General features: G+C 37.2%; 1 protein-coding gene across 1 annotated transcript; it reads left to right on the plus strand.

The window, feature by feature from the left end:
* Positions 1-2,780: 2,780 nt before the first annotated feature.
* LOC5564777 (zinc finger CCHC domain-containing protein 4) lies at positions 2,781-15,691 on the plus strand. Its single transcript, XM_001649062.2, has 4 exons — positions 2,781-2,894; positions 3,181-3,407; positions 5,950-6,392; positions 14,944-15,691. The coding sequence occupies exons 1-4, from the start codon at positions 2,891-2,893 to the stop codon at positions 15,686-15,688; spliced, it is 1,419 nt and encodes a 472-aa protein (XP_001649112.1). The 5' UTR covers positions 2,781-2,890; the 3' UTR covers positions 15,689-15,691.
* The last annotated feature ends 1,348 nt before the right edge of the window (positions 15,692-17,039 follow it).

The following is a 17,039-nucleotide window of genomic DNA, read 5'->3' on the forward strand; positions in this document are numbered from 1 at the left end:
CCTTAAGAATGATAACTGCGAATATTGCACAAGTTTCAAAAAATTATAATCAGTTTTAGAGTAGCTAGGACAGGATATCGACAACTTATACTTTTGAATCTTAGGCAGTATAACATTTATAACAAATCCAAAACCAAAAATTTTAGTCGATTTCTTTATGTTTGGCTCTTAAATGTATATACATAATCCATAGTTAATGTTCCTATCAAAACATTGCGTAATTATCATTTTAAATTTACATTTTTTTACCAAACATGATAATAGAGATTTAAAGAATAAATATTATTGCCATAACCGCAACACAAACGTTTTGTAAGATGAAGAAAACAACAGGATATATTCTATTAAATAGTATATCAATGCTCTCTGCTCATTCAATACAAAATAATATTTTTCTTAGAAAATCAATAAATTGCAAAATAGGGTGCTATTTTGAATATAATTTGAATATTATTTCAAAGATAATTGAATATTACGATGACATCAATTATGTGGAGGTATGTACAGCGTAGTTTAGGGTACTTTATTGTAAAACAAAGTTCGTAGTTCAACTTATTTTTACAGACAAATTCAAAATTAACATTTACCTGTTGTTTAGAATGAAAATTTGGTTTACATTGATTAAAAATATCATTTTTGAAGAGTTTTGAACTTATGGCACAACAATTTTCTGAACTCAAAAGGGATAAAAACTGTATATGATTTCTGTAAACTATATATATTTCAACTAAATTTCTATCAGAGCTTACGAGTATAATCTGTAGATTGGATCCAATGACAAAAATAAACGTTATTGTTCGAATTATAGGATTAAATAGCAAAAATCATTGGAAAACTGGCATTTCTCATAACTTTACCTAAATTTCATATATGTCCACTAATTAATTGTCCAAATGTATTTCACTACATCTGAACATCATAATAAAGCAGTTCAGTAATCAAATAGAGCTTCTAAATTTAGTTTTGAACGTAGTGCGTATGAATTTTGGTAGGTGTACGAATATGGAATTGGGTGAATTTTAGACATCAATTCAATACTTTTCTATTAATCCAAAGATGAATGTAAATGGAAACATTTTGTGATTGGCAAACAATAGATGACACCTGTTACCTTCAATGTGGATAAAGTATTTGTAGCTCAATACTTCATTTAATAGTTTTTTACTAACTTGATGTGGAAACAGTATCCTGTACGAATATGAAATTGGGCCACTGTAATTAGAATTGCACTCCGTACACCATCAAACGCGTTGAAAGTGGTCTATCGCAAGTTTTCGCAAAATAATTTGTACCCTACTTGAAAGCTCTTGTTTTAAGCTTTCGAATGAACTTATTCCCATCGCGGGCATTCGTGGGCTACTAATGTCTTAGGGTACTTTAAAAAAAAAAAATATGTTTTTTGAACAATTTTAACTTTAATTCACTTTGTATGAATATAATGAAAATTTTTATTCAACTCAGGTGTGCTTTATGTTTATACAAACAACTTCTCTGAAGATACCATTGCGGCTAGAGCTCTTTTTAAATTCATAAATAGCTTGTGAAAAATGGATCGTAAACATGAATTTTCTTAAAAAATCATGTCCACGGTCCACTCAAGGATCTGTATAAAATTCAAACTCCAATGAAACTGCTTCATACTTTGGATTTGAACAACAGAAGTGTTGAGGAAGTCGGGAAAAATATTACTGTTCGGATAAAACAACTTTGATTTTTGAGGTTTTGACCGCCCTCGGACCATTGTGCAGTGACCCACCGGAATAACTCCGGCCACAGTAATATTTCAGAGTTCCTCTGGCCACTTCCAGAAACTATATATGTGGGCCAATAAACTGACAAAAATTCATTTGAATCCGTTAAGAATTCGCTGAGCGGTGAGGGTTTCAGTGTTTTTGCTTTCACTCAGGCCTACACGCTACCATGAAAGTACCCATTAATGGGTACAATGGTACCCATTTCCAACTAAAGTGGTTTAACTCATAAAAAGAGTAAAGTCCGTTTACTCATTAAAGAGTATTCGCTTCGAACTTCAAATAATGGGTATTTTTCACTCTTGGACTCTTGAATGGAAATGGGTACTAAAACCCCTTTTTTCAAGAGCGATGCTTCGGATTGAGGTTAAGGAATTTAAAGAGCTTAATAAGAAAATAAAATCAGAAATAAAAAGCTTTTTACAACGTATCGTTTTTATTCATCACATTTTGTCATCGATTTTATTTCAAGATTTTATTCACGTTTCCCACACGGACGCAAATTTCTGCCAAACATCTTTCCGGAAATCGGATGTCGCATAGAATGATGAAATCTCCGCATCTTTCGCTGGAATCGCAGCAGCTAATAATCCTCACGGTCGCTCAAGAGCTGTAACGAGAAAAGCAATTTTTGTAAGGATCAACTAATCAGAAAATGTATAAATGTGTAATATTACTTACGTGTCGAAGAACCACTTTAATATTTTCACTAATTCCGAGAGGCAAAAAACTAAAATCGAAAAATGGCGCTGCTGCCTTGAAAAGTATCATGTGTACTAAATACCCATTTTTGTTACCAGTTAGGATACTTCATAAAGAGGTTAAAGTACCCTTTTTTATGTCAAAGGAAAATACCCTTTTTCTGACAACTTCATACTGGCTATAAAAATGGGTACAAGAAACCCATTTAATGGGTACTTTAATGTTAGCGTGTATACGGGTTAACAGAGCTGTTTCGCTATTCGCCAGTCTTGTGCATACGGTGTCTCTAACTACAGCACAAAACGTCAGCTGATGTTTTTGTTTTTGTTTTGATAACCACGAGCGAGTTCTGTGCAATTCCACGCCGGTTGCAATCGTTACAGCATTACTGTGCAGGTTTCATATTCTAATTTCTTGTTTGAAACGCACAATAAATCATGAGTAAGTATAACAATAATTCAATGTATTGTGGATTCCACGCTTGATAAGACTCTCAAAGGATTGAAAAGATTTTTAAATGGTGATAAGCGGTTAAACGTTTACATACTTTGGATTACTGATGTATTTGGTACAGTTGTTTCTTGATTTGTTTTTCGTACTCGTGAAGAACTATGATCTTACACGAATGAATACATTTTAATTGAGTTACTTATTGTCTGATAGTCTTATTTGTTATGGAATACATCAATTACTTGGCTTTAATATAACATTTTCTCGAATTTTGCAGCAAATCTGGAGGTCATCGTGGAAGATTTATCTGGCAATCCATGTTGTCAACATGGACCAACTGTACTCTTCCACAGAACAGATCAAAATAATGCAACTATTGAAAAATACTACGCTTGTACGGCTAGTCGCGATGGTAAATGTCCCTTTAAGGTCGGTGCATCGACAAAGGTTACACACGATAGCGTCAACGTTCCTGAGGAGAAATCAACTAAAAATTATGATGCAGTAAGTTTGCGAAATGCTTGTTCTGACGAAAATTAACAACATTTTGGTTTATTTTTTATACTATATGAATCAACAATTAGCATAGTGGAAGATCTAATCGATTTCGATAAGACTATTGATAAAATTACTGGAAAAACCAACCGCTCAAGACTCATTTGACTCCTTACAATAGTTTATTTTATTTTTTGACACGTTTTGTAATGCTTTGTGTTGAGATGTATTGTGATATGATGTCTAATTGTGTTTGTATTTAATTTTATAAGTTTAACCAGCTAAGTTTATGTAGACTATAAAGTCCGAGAAGTATCGATTTCAAGACTATTTTCAAAAGTTGTCCATCCCACAGAAGGTTCAGTGACAGAGAAGGATTCTAATTAGGCATTTATTATATTTGGAATCCTCTGTAGAGCTTTCTTCCTGGTATTTCAACAGTTAATTTTTATGTTTATAGATTTGTTGTCCATTCGGAAGAAAACTGCCTTTTTTGGAACCTTAATGCCTTCAAAGTGATTTATCGAAATTTCAATTTAAAGTTATGAAAAATAGTACAATATTGATTCCAGAATGAAACCTTGAAAAACATCAGCTTTCAAAAAGTCTGTCAGACTTGGAGTTCTGATAATTAACCTTGTAACTTGCAGGCCGTGTTACTCCCAACGTAGATGAGACCCCCGTCTCCAAGCCTCAGGGTCGGCGCTACGCTCGTGACACTCGGCGAAAGAAAACACTCATAGATAGACTCCTGTAAAACTCCCTCTATTTCGTGGTCTCGTGTACACTTTTATTTCCACTTCCTTGACGTCCTACTTCTTCTATTCCTGGCTCTCTCCTAATCTTTCCTTCTCTTTACTTGCGTCCGTCTTCAACACCGGACGACGCCTCCCACTTTCTTATCCTACTCTTACCTTACAATTCCTTCACTTCTTCGGGGCCCCGCGCACTGCAGCACCTTCTCCGCTGCTTCCTCCTCCGTTGCTCCTCACCGACCGTTCAGACTTCTCCTTCTTTTCTGGTCAGGGGCGACGATGCTTCCTTCTCTCTTTTTCTTCGGCTGCAGCCTCTCGTGGACCTCCTACCTGTCCCGTGCGCCCCTCGAGTGTGGTGACGGACTCGAGGCTTCAGTGATCCGTGGATTCACTGGAAAGCGCACTCGATTGTCGTTCTGGGGTACAGGTCTTCACGGCTTTACGTAGAGTCAACGCAGGTAGATTACGGTGGTAATGGCCCAAACCGCAAAGGCGTTTCTTAAAAAAACCGCGATGGCGATTTCAAATTAAAACCGCGAGGTCCTGTGGACATGACGAGGATGTAAAATGGTGGGAATTAGAAGCGGTCGGGCTAGGTTCGGGGTTATTTGAGGCCAAAAATTTACCTGAATGTCCAGTTTCACTATCACTTCCTTTCTCCTTTCTTCATACTATCTTTATAAAGCACTACTGCTGTCTTCAACGATCACCAGGCTTATGAAGTGGCTTGCTGGTGAACGTTGACCCCGAACCTTTGGCCGTTGACCCATGTCCATCGATGACGTAATCCACATCATCATGGCCACCCATTTCGCCACCCCCATGGCCGCCCATTCGTCTGGTTTAGCGCCACCCTGGTGGTGACTAGCGGCACTGCCGTCGTCCTGATATAGGGTGGAGCAATATTGCCTGCGTTCGTGGGATCTTTCTGGACATCTTACTCAAACATTTCTACAAGCGTTTTCTTTTTGTCAAACATATTATCTACGACACTACACACGACTAATCTCATCAATACTAGACCTTACACTGACACTGGTTACAACTTGAAGATAACTTTGAGTTATTTTAATAGTCTATGTTGGTAAATTACAGTTTTTTTAATTTCACAATCGAACTAAGTTGAGTGGTTGAATATTCAGTGGGATCTGTTAATTGGCAAAAATAGAAATTTGGTTGATGTGAACCATCATTCTGTTTAATACTACTTTTCAAACAGTTTATTGTTATAGCTAGAAGCTTCGACAGGATTTTTGTCCGGTTTCAAAATTGGCACAACCTTGGAAATTTTCCTTTTTTAGAAAAATATGCAAACATTTGTTAAATATATTTACCAAGAATGATAAACAACTTTCTGAATGTTTCATGATGAGAATGTAAAATCCATCATCGTCAGAGACTTTTATATTAATGATTTTTCAAAAATATTCACACTTCCAAATTTGGTCACCAAGAATTGTTGAAACGTTCTCTTGATTGAGAATGATATTGCAACCCCGAGGAAATTTATGTTGCACTGGACTAGTGAGACCTAATTCAAAAATATATGCGCTTTCAAATTACAAATACAAAGCAAGCTTTTGGGCTTTCCCACTATAGCTCAATAATATTTTATTTTCCTCTATAATAGTAATTCTGGTGAAGATAACGTCAAATTATGAAGAAAAGCATTTGAGATGTGATACACAAAAGGTTTTATTAATAAGAAAGTCTTATGTAGCCTGTTTTGGAACTTAATAAAGTTTTTTTTTTCATTAACTTAAAAAAAATCTAAGATTTTGGTTCTTTCATTGTAGGTACGAAACAGCGCCATCTCACAAAAAATATACTGCATACAATGTCAGCAGCTGTTCCTAAAATGCAACGCAGAAGATCACAAAAACCACAAACTGTTCGACAAGCTATCAAAAGATGTCCTCCGACAACCGACGAGATTTCTGGCACCGCTAAGCATGGATGGAAACGAGGCACAATACTTCTTCAGTGATTCCTCTTTGGCCTGCATAGAGCACATGCTGAAACAGCTCAACGTTACTAAAGTGATCTGCCTGGGAGCTCCAAGGCTGCATGAGCATCTGCTTGTAAAAACTGACATCACATCATTGTTGCTGGACATTGATATACGATTTCACTGGTTCTATGACCAGTCTCAGTATTTGTGTTACAATATGTTCAATCATTTCTTTTTCGGAGGGAAAACGGCGGAAACTATATTCAACGACTATCTGAAGATTAACAAGTAAGTATTTATTTCACGTTTTATATGAAAAAATGGAGCTTTCCTAAACCTTATTCTAATATGCTGCAAAGATTTGTTCGAATTGGGACACTGAATTTCGAAATTTGAAAATCGCATAACCATAAAGCATTGTGAGTGGGCATAAACAAATCCCTGCAGAATTAAAATAATATCGATAATTTTTGAGGATATCTATATTTATCATTTCACGGTGTTGATGATAGAATTGATTCAATAATTTTGAATTATTAGGGTAAAAGCACCGGTTTTGGCCAGCTTAAGAGAAAAAGTCAATAAAAATTAAATGCGAAGCCGTATTTAACTACAAATATGTTAAATGCAAACTTTCAATCCATATTAAACTGAGCTAAAACCATTTTTTCGCTTTGAAAATCTCCTTGGTCAATATAGGCCAACGGAACCAGTTTCGGCTAGAGATTTAACTTCGGTTCCTCAATTGGCCAATCGTATTGTTTTCTCATACGAGTGGCCAAATTAAGAGTTCTTCTCTTCTTCTTTCTGGCGTTACGTCCCCACTGGGACAGAGCCTGCTTCTCAGCTTAGTGTTCTTATGAGCACTTCCACAGTTTTTAACTGAGAGCTTACTATGCCAATGACCATTTTTGCATGCGTATATCGTGTGGCAGGTACGAAGATACTTTATGCCCTGGGAAGTCGAGAAAATTTCCAACCCGAAAAGATCCTCGACCGGTGGGATTCGAACCCACGACCCTCAGCATGGTCTTGCTGAATAGCTGCGCGTTTACCGCTACGGCTATCTGGGCCCCAAATTAAGAGTGCCCTGGCCGAATTAGGTGTATGGGAGTTAAGATTATAAGGAAAATAAATAGTTTTTCTTATGTTTTGAATCAATTTGGACGAGTAAATGAATGCAGCTCTATCCTGTGAATGTGATCTACTGAACACAAAAGGTTTCATGCTGATTGGCTATGTAAAACGGTGTATAATCCCATATGGCTACAACTGGCGAATGGTTAAAACCGGAGCTTCTACCCTACAGAATGATGCAATTAACGTTAGATTTGATACATGTTTAACAGCATGAAATTGCCAAGCGTTTATGGCCACGTGCTCAGCGATAATATACCTAATGAAATTCGTTACCATTAGGATTTATTTTCATAAGACATTCATGTATATTCGATATAGCAAAAAAAAAAAAATCATAAAGTTTTTTTTGTGGTTGGTTTTTCTAAGGTTTAGTGTACGAGATCTTAATGGCCATGAGGAGGACTTCGGTTCGACTAACGAAATTTCGGCGCCCTATGACCAATTAATTACGCCTCCTCCAAGAATATGGCCAATAGTAGCACCTACTTTGCTTGAGAGAATCGGAGCTTGAGGAGATGTAGGAATTGTGCCGGTCTCTAAAAACACGAAAGCTTTGTCAGAAGCTTTAACTACGAGCCGGAATGTGCAACATCTTGACAGATGCACGTAAGATGGTTGAAGGATGGATGTAGCACTTTTATGAACACCTGCTGAGAATGCAGAAATTCAAAAGAACCAACGAAATGTGTACGGCTAATAACAGAGCATTGTGGCGTGAAAAGGGTTATTTAGTGTTAAGGTACCGTGTGGCAAGTGGGTAATGGATTTCGCATAGTTGGCATTCATCAAATCCTAGAGACTTTAATATAAAACAAATAAGGTCGTGTATATTTTTTAGCTTGACTCCCACCAAATATAAGCAGTATGCTGAAACTTATTTTTATGAAAAATTGAAGAAAAAGTACAATTTTTTTTAAACGTCTCTTTACTTTCCACTTGCCCACAAGTGGCGCAAGTGAAAAGTTTATCATTTTGAACAATAAATTCAAAAACTAACAGTTATATTCACGATTTCTATTACCTTTAACATTTGTTAAGGCGTTCCAATGAACAATAACATAAGTAACTTAAATTGAGTATTACTTGAATTTTCTTCTGTTCAGTTATGTTTGTTGAAATGATTCGACAACATTATAACGGCAACATTTCCAATGTTAGTTCTTACATTATAGGACAGCAATAGCATTTCTGCTCTGTTGTAGAATTTACACCGCTCGTTATTTGTTAAGAAAATCTGATACACCCGATTCTGTTTTTGCACGGGGGATGCGTACCGTGCAAAAAAAGTTTTCAGTTCAAAATTTCAAAAACCGTGTAAAAAAGTAACACCAGTTCTCGACGTTTCATGCAAAAAAAAAGGTTTTGGCGTAAAAAAATGTATGGAAACTTTTTTTGCACGGCCGTGTAAAAAAAATCCGTGCAAAAACAGAATCGGGTGTATGACGTCAGATAACTCTTCTGGAGAAATCAAACGGAATCCTTCAATAAAGTATATATTTAGAAACTTTTTTTTATCCCATTTTTTATGTTTTGAACTAGCTTTACATAGACATTCCATGAGATTTCCGTGCGTCCTCTTAATTTGGAACTTTTCAATCAATGTCTTCTTTTTCATCGGCTGTCCGAAGTAAACATATTAATATCGTAATATTTGGCAACCTTATTTTAGAGAAGTTCCATGATTTGGCCATAATAATAGATTTTAACACTTTGAGTATAGTGTTTATTGAATTATCAGCACGTTCTGTTGTTCTATGATAATAGACCATTTCTGTGAATTTTTTTTATTGGCTTATATGCTTCCTGTCAATTTACTGAACAAACTTTTCAAAGGAACCGATATGTTTTGAAGTCTCTAACTATTGAAAAACAATGAAAAACTGGCGGCACATTAGTTCACCCCTCGGTCCCCTACCTCTTATTTCTCTCCGATTTTTATGCGACCCCTTTTTGCCCTATGATTTTTTCTCCACGTCGTGGTGAATATTCGATCAGCTGGTTCAGATCAATCATGACAGATAGAAGCGTGCATGGTGACATCACGGAAAACTTTCCATCTCTGTCCCTCTTCCATTAACCTCAATCGACTGTCCTGTTCTTTGACATTTCTGCTGGAATTGTTTATTTTTTTATATATAGAGTTGACATTCACTCCTGGAATTGTTGACAATTTTTTATATGGAGTTTCGAGGTTGTATCAGGCGTGCAACCACCTATAGCTCTATTTATGTTTTAGTATGTTATTTTTAGATGCTGTTTTATGTTTTATGGTGATGGAAGCGTAAGATCACTACGAAATCTTTCACAACCACCATCGCCTGGGCCTGCTGTGATGCTGCAATTGGATATAAAAAGACTTTTGTTCTCTTCCGGTTTTGTGATCAGCCGGGGGATGGCGATAAGAATTTCGCTGCGTAGCTGCATGTTTTGAGCCTTTTTTTCCCAAATGGGAATCTGGAAGCCTGCAAGATGTCCTCGATTGGCACATCCATCAGCTTCCATGGGTAGCAAGTGGCCAAAATGCCTTAGCGTGGAGAAATCTTCGTCGCTCCCTCCAGTTTGCCGCCGGCCACGGGGCCGGTGGGGAGCAGAACCCTTTTTTGATCTATCATGTAGCGGGGCGGGGGGGGGGGGGGTGGTGTATTTTTGTTGTGGTCGTGGATGTTTTTGTTGGTAGGAAAATCATCAGTTTGGTGGAATGGCGTGAATGAATTTTTCTTCAGGAAGACCTGAGGGATAAATAAAACTGGGCAGCGCTCTTGGTTCCGGTAAATAAATGAGGAAGCGGTCTTATGGTTGAGGTGCCAATTTGATACCGAAATGCATCTGAGCTAATGACAAATTCCTCCGCAAAGTTCTAGTTATATTTACTCAGGAGGCGAAGATCGTTGATGCGAGCCACTAGCTTTCTTTTTATACTTCCGCTGTTATTATGCAGAGCATATAGTGACGTCATAATTTGCTCTGCATAAGCAAAGCGGAAGAATAAAAGAGAGAGAAATAATGACATGCATCGATGATCTTCGCTACTTGAGTAGATTTGGAGCAAGGATTTTTTCGTTTCTGTGTTGTATCCGATTTGACATTGACATTTCATCATGTCTACAAATACTCAACGCAGGGGTGAGATTGAAAGTTGTGGAAAAATCTCCACTTTGATACCCACAGGACTGAAACAACTGTGCCGCACGACAGTTTTCACATCAAAAAGTGGTGAATTTCTCGGTTTTCAAAAAATTGTACGAAATAAATGAGTTCATATAAATTAGATTTTTAAACGCCAAGAATCATTAAAAATGATCGTCTTTCGAAAAAAAAAATATAAAAATAGGGGGTAAGATCTGACGGAAATGGTCTATTGCGAACCTTGTATACTTATAGCTACCTGAAGAGAAAACACAAATTCAATCACCAATGAGAAACTGTTCACTTGCCCCACTTTCAATTTAGTTATTTTTAGGTCTATGTCGAAATAATTCTAAAACTTTTTTTATTGCAGTTTAAAACTGTCAGAAGGGACAACATAGAAGTGGTACAGAAAATTATTATCCGCAACTTTTTTCCGCTGAAAATATTAAAATAAGATTGTACGCCGTCAACTTGTTACGAAGTGATAGTTGACAGGTTAACAATTATTCGTACTATCACTATGCAATAATGGCTGAAAAATCTCAGAAATCTTTTACCTACCGTAATTTTCTCAATGGCCTCAAAGATTTACGCATTAGTTTAAAACGTTAATTCACATATTCAGTTAAATATACCAATAGACCATTTCCATCAGATCTAACCCCCAGTTTTTGTATTTTTCATCGAAAGACAATCATTTTTAATGAATATTAACGCTTTCAGATTTTGTTTATATGCACTCCTGATTTTCTTAAAAAAATTTGAAAACATGGATACTCACCACATTTTGAAAAATTATTCGAGATGTGGCACAGTTTGTTCAACCCTATGGGTATCAGCATGGTGATTTTGCAACAGTTTTTCGATTCCACCCCTGCATCGGGATGCTTGTTTACATTTGCAAATGTCAAATCAGGTGCGCGCTCAAACTGACCGTGATCCCGGTCAGGGCGCCCCAAACAGGAGCGCCACCGAAACTACTCAAACAAACGTTTTCAAACCAGGTTGGAACTGGCGCAACCTAATTCTGAATCACAGTTCCAACTCCAGCCCGATTCAAGTCTTCCTTAAGGAAAATATGTTTTCCTCCACAGATTCAAAATTCAAAACCACCCCCTAACAACAATTTTCTCATCCACCCAGCAGTTACGGGACCGCTAGTTCTAATAGAGGCTATTTTTTACTATTCATGCCGACAAATGCCTTAATCTATCTGTTGGCTGTTGATCCAAGAGATTTCCGCCTTGAGGCAGCAACAGCTGCGCAAGGAAATTCTGAGCGGCTGTTGCTGCCTCTAGGCGGGAATCTTCCGACATATTCAATCCCTTCAATCCTCGTCGGCACAAAGCATAGAGATCAGGCATCTTTCGACTACAATCCTTGCGTTACAGAACCGTGGAGTGTTCGTCGGGTGCGGTCATAACCGGCCGAAGCGGTGAAAGTGGTTTCCGCGGTGATTACGGAGACTTCAGGAGCTGTGAAGGAAGGAGGGAGCGAAACCGCAACGGAGCCCTTTATGATGAATGAAAACATAAACAAAAAAAATCTGGCCATGCCAGCTGATCGTAAATTCACCACAACCTGGTGGCAAAACCATAGGGGAAAAAGGGGTCTGCATTTTTTCGAGGTGAAACAAATTGTAGGGGACCGAGGGGTGAACTAACGTGCCGCAAGTTTTTCATTGTTTTCTAACAGTTAAAGGCTCCAAAACATATCGGTTTCTTGGGAAAGTTTGTTCAGTAAATTGACAGAAAGCATATAAGCTAATAAAAAATGTTCACGGAAATGGTCTATTATTTTCACTTACCCCATTTACCCACTTGCCCCGCGGTACCTTACATGTTTAAATGTTAACTAAATAAACGAATAAAATGTGAATATTAACTGAAAAATTTTGCATCAAATCTTTTCTAACCAAATTTATTTTTTTGCAACAACCGCTACGATACTTTATGCCCAGGAAAGTAAAGAAAATACAGGACGAAAAGAGACTTCGAAAGCTAACGCTGGGTAGATTTTTTTTGCACTGACTTGTTTGTTTTGCCGCTGTCAAATGGAAACAACCTAACGATAGATATATATCAGTTAACCCAAATTTGGGTTATCCCACGGAAGAGCCGAATTACGTCAAAAGAAGTCAAAGTTGGGTTGATTTGCGGCTCCGTGTTTAGTTTATTGCAGGTTGCTTTGAAATATGGATTTTCAGTGCACTTCGTTGATCACACTTTTTTCTTGCTTGAAGGGAGTTGCCAAAAATCATGTCGCAAATTCATTCAAACACAAACTTTTTCAATGGAGTAAACGAAAAAGATCGCATAACTGGCAACCTTGCTCGCCCTTCGGTGGTGGTGGAAGATCGGAAACCAAAACAAAACCGAGTATAACAAAGGCAAATTTGGTAACACGTGGCTTTGCATTGAGCTCTCGCCGAGCGGTGTCACGAACACATGCGCAAATTTGCTGGTTGAAAATACTGCCATTTGATTTTGCTGGGAACAGCTGATCTTTGTTTATATTTTCCACCAGCAATTTTTAAGTAGTGTTGGTGACATGTACCGTATATGTACACGAGCGCAGAAACCACTATGGCATTTCTCTTTGTCAAAATGCTGTCAGATCGCGAGGTTGCACTTTGCCGTCACACTTATAAGTGTCACACTTCCAAAGTGTGCAGTTCGATTTGGTGGGAACAGCGCAATATGAGCCTATGCATGCTATAAAACGTTTGACTTTTACTGTGCGCCCTGTTTTCAAATTGCCCGTGAGAGAGAGCGAGACAGCACCAACACACGGCGCACAGTAAAAGTCAAAAGAACAAAAGGATTTACGGCACGTACAGAGGCTCATAGTCGCGCACCGTTACGGTTGCTCTTGGGATCTCATCAAAATTCAGTCTTGACCCCATTAAACATTTGACAGTTCAACAGCCGACTAAACTGGTTGAAAAATCGGTCGATTGTTGCACCGACGCTTATGGAAGTTTAACACAGCGATCAACTGACTAATCGCTAGATTAAATCGGGTGACCGAGGAAATCTGATATTTAGGGGCTTATTCACAAATTTCATAACGCTGAAGGGGGTGGGTGGGTGTCCTCACGATGTAACGGCTCATACAAAATTTGTAGAATATTCATACAAAAAGCGTTACAAAGGGGTGGGTGGGTGTCAAAAATGGTCATTTTCAGCGTTATGAAATAAATGAATGAGCCCTAATAGGGGAAATCAGGGTAAAACCGACACTATGGGTAAGATCGACACCCTTTGATTTTTCATGTTTTGAACAGATTTTCATGCAGTTTTCACCACGCTCTATCTTTAATTGTGAAATGTCGTGTTTTGGATGACATTACAACTGACGCTACCAATAAACTTCCAAAATAAACTACAAAATCATATTGGATAAAATAGAAACAACAGCAGTTGCAATATTTCGCTGTTATTTTTTAACTATTTCGAATGTAAAATTATTAAAATGTCATTATTTGTTCTGCGTCTACATCATCATTTACTATTATTACGTTCATACAACATGAAGGAGAATTTGTTTTTTGGGTTTTCGACAGCTGAAAACGCTATTGAAAAAAAAATGTCCACTCGGGGTAAGATCGACACTTTCATTTGGGGTAAAATCGACACCTTTCTTCGCTTCATAATGTAACTTCAGGGAATCTTTCTTGTCGGAAAGCTTCCTCTGTAGTTTATGTAAGTCTTCATTTTCGAATTTCAGTAAAATTCATGAATGGCGAACTTGTTAACATGTAAAATATGACACTATATGACTTGCCACAAGCTATCGTTAAGTATTAAAAAAATATTTCTATGTTTCACGTTTAATCTTATTCGATAAAGCTTGAAGAAATATTTCTCATTTGAAATTGAAGAATTAATAGAATTCGAAATGTTTTAACATAAATTAATCTTATTGTTTATTTACATGAGGTTCGACGGTTTTTAATAACTAAAAAAATTAAACTTTTCTGTCTTGTTAAAATAAAACAGTATTTATTTTTAAAATCAATCATTCGCCACAACTGCATCTTCGTAAACATTCCATGAACACAAATTACTCATATCCATGTGTATTCACCCCAACTTTATAATCTTAGCTTGGGACATTTGAAATTTTCACATATATTTAGTGGATCTTTGGCCTCTCCTCAATAATTTACGTAATATGTGTATAATCCTTTAAAGGAAGGGGTCATAAAAATCAAAAGTCATGTTTAAAGCATTCTTTTTAATATGCCATGTGATGGTGATGTTCACAACGTTTAAATTCTACTCAAAGTGCATGTGTCGGTTTTACCCCAACAGGGCGTCGATCTTACCCGCACTCTGGACAGTCCGGGAATCGAACCCAGATGCCAGTCGCGGACGTTACCACAAGGCTTAGGAAGGTCCCTAGTCCCTACGTCTATGTAACGTAGCTGAATAATTTCCTCTCTTTCTAACATTTTTCAATTCAATTCCGATATCATAAAATAAGCAAACGTTACTTAACATAAATTTATGAATGAATCAGTTCTTCCTAATGCTAACCTTGTAAATTTTCCAAACATTATTTCCAGATCTGCCGAACAAATATGCATCTTTACTGACCCACCATTCGGCTGCCGTACAGAATTGCTAGCTCACACCATCGACCGTATTAATCAGACGTACAATTCAGTCAACCTGTTCGTTCAGCAAATCTTGCCAACGTTTTGGATATTTCCATACTTTATGGAAACATACATAAAAAAGCAAATGCCTTCCATGGAGATGATTGACTACCAAGTAAATTACACCAATCACCGGACTTATCACAGCGGTGAAAAGGGTTTGAAACATGGATCACCAGTGCGGATTTTCACCAATGTGCCTTTGGATCTACTACAGCTACCCGCCAACGAGGGCTACAAATGGTGTTCGGAGTGCCAAAGAAGTGTTCATAGAACTAATCTACATTGTCGTGTATGTAGAAAATGTCCATCAAAAAACGGCTCAACTTACCGTCATTGCAAAAAGTGCAATTGGTGTGTGAAACCAAATTACGTCCACTGTACCACATGTGGTAGATGTACTCAGGTGCAGGGACACAATTGTTCGTCGTACAGAAAACAGCTAAACTGTCGTATTTGCTTAAAAAAAGGACACACGGAAAAAGGTTGCCACTTTTGGCGATTGTTTAAAGCCTGCAAAATAGCGAAATCTGGGTGTATCGTTTGCGGTAACACACAGCATACTGTTATAGACTGTGATGAAAGAAAACGGCTTCTTAATGAGAATTATTTTCTTGGCCATTATGATAATAAAATGAACCGCGTTGATTAGAAACTATTGTTTTATTTTCGGATAATTGGGTTTATTCTACGACTGACGTGAGGTGACAATTGTCGGCGTCGTATAGCGAGGTGACAATTCTCGACTCGAGTGAAGTGACTCTCCATTTCATTTACACGGCGATTCACTTCACTCGAGTCGACAATTGTCACCTCGCTATACGACACCGACAATTGTCACCTCACGCCAGTCGTAGAATAAACCCAAATATCACAACCGAACATTTACTTTTACAGAATATACTTTCACAGAAATGAAATTCCCAGATATTTCCAGGTTTTTAATACTCACATTTTATATCCTAAGTGAGTAAACGTCATGAAATACAGTCGAATTTCGTAGGCAAACGTAGTTTTCTGACATAAGACGCAATTTATCAATGTTGGTAGTTCTGTTTTTTCTTTTGTTTTATGTTATTTGACAGCTTGAAACTCAGCCCGATTAGTGAAAGTTTTTCACAAAGTGGGCTACAAGTTCAGTGCAACGAACGAAAGTTGACTGTAATAAGAAAAAACAAATATTTAGGATATTTTTTAATGTATACCAAAAACATGAATGCTTATAAAAGATCTGAAAATGCCATTGTTCAGCAGAGTCTGATCTAAAAAAAATAGTATTCATAGGAGAAGGTATCGACCGTGATTGTTTTAAAATTATTTTTGTTATGGCTAAGAATAAGTGAAAAACAAGCTGGATTGGGTATGATCTAAAACTAAAAATGAAATGCTACTTAAACCATTCTGTCTAAAGATTCAAAAAAAGTGAACCAATTAATGTACTGCCCATAACTGCATATTTGTCACATTCGACATTTTTGACAATTTCGAGTTAATACCAGGGAGAGTCATCAAATGACAAATACTTTCGATCAACTTACTGAAATCTGTGAGATTGTTCAAGAAAATTTGAAAGAAAATACCAAGTTGTTTTGTCACATTGGCAATTGTAACCGCATAACAGTCACATTAAGATTATAATGAGCCTCATAATGTAGTAGCAACGAAATTTATATCAGAATTATTTTCTGACTATTCACCCAATATGCGATATGAGTTGTGCAAAATTTCAGCCTCAAATAAGCACTTCTGAATTCTTAGTGATTTTTTGAAATTTTAGTTCTCTCGAATACTGCAATAAAAAGCAAACTTGGTATCCCATTTACTGCTAATAACTGCATACAGTCGACTCTCCACATCTCGATATCTCTCCCTATGTCGATGATTTCATAAGTCCCTTCAGTCTGCATACATTTTCACCCTCCATATCTCGATATCCTCCTTATCTCGATGTGTTTCTGTTAATGGAGAGGCGACTGTATTTGTAACATTCGACAAAAGTAGGC

Source organism: Aedes aegypti, chromosome 3, assembly GCF_002204515.2.
Source record: "Aedes aegypti strain LVP_AGWG chromosome 3, AaegL5.0 Primary Assembly, whole genome shotgun sequence".
Lineage (NCBI taxonomy): Eukaryota > Metazoa > Arthropoda > Insecta > Diptera > Culicidae > Aedes > Aedes aegypti.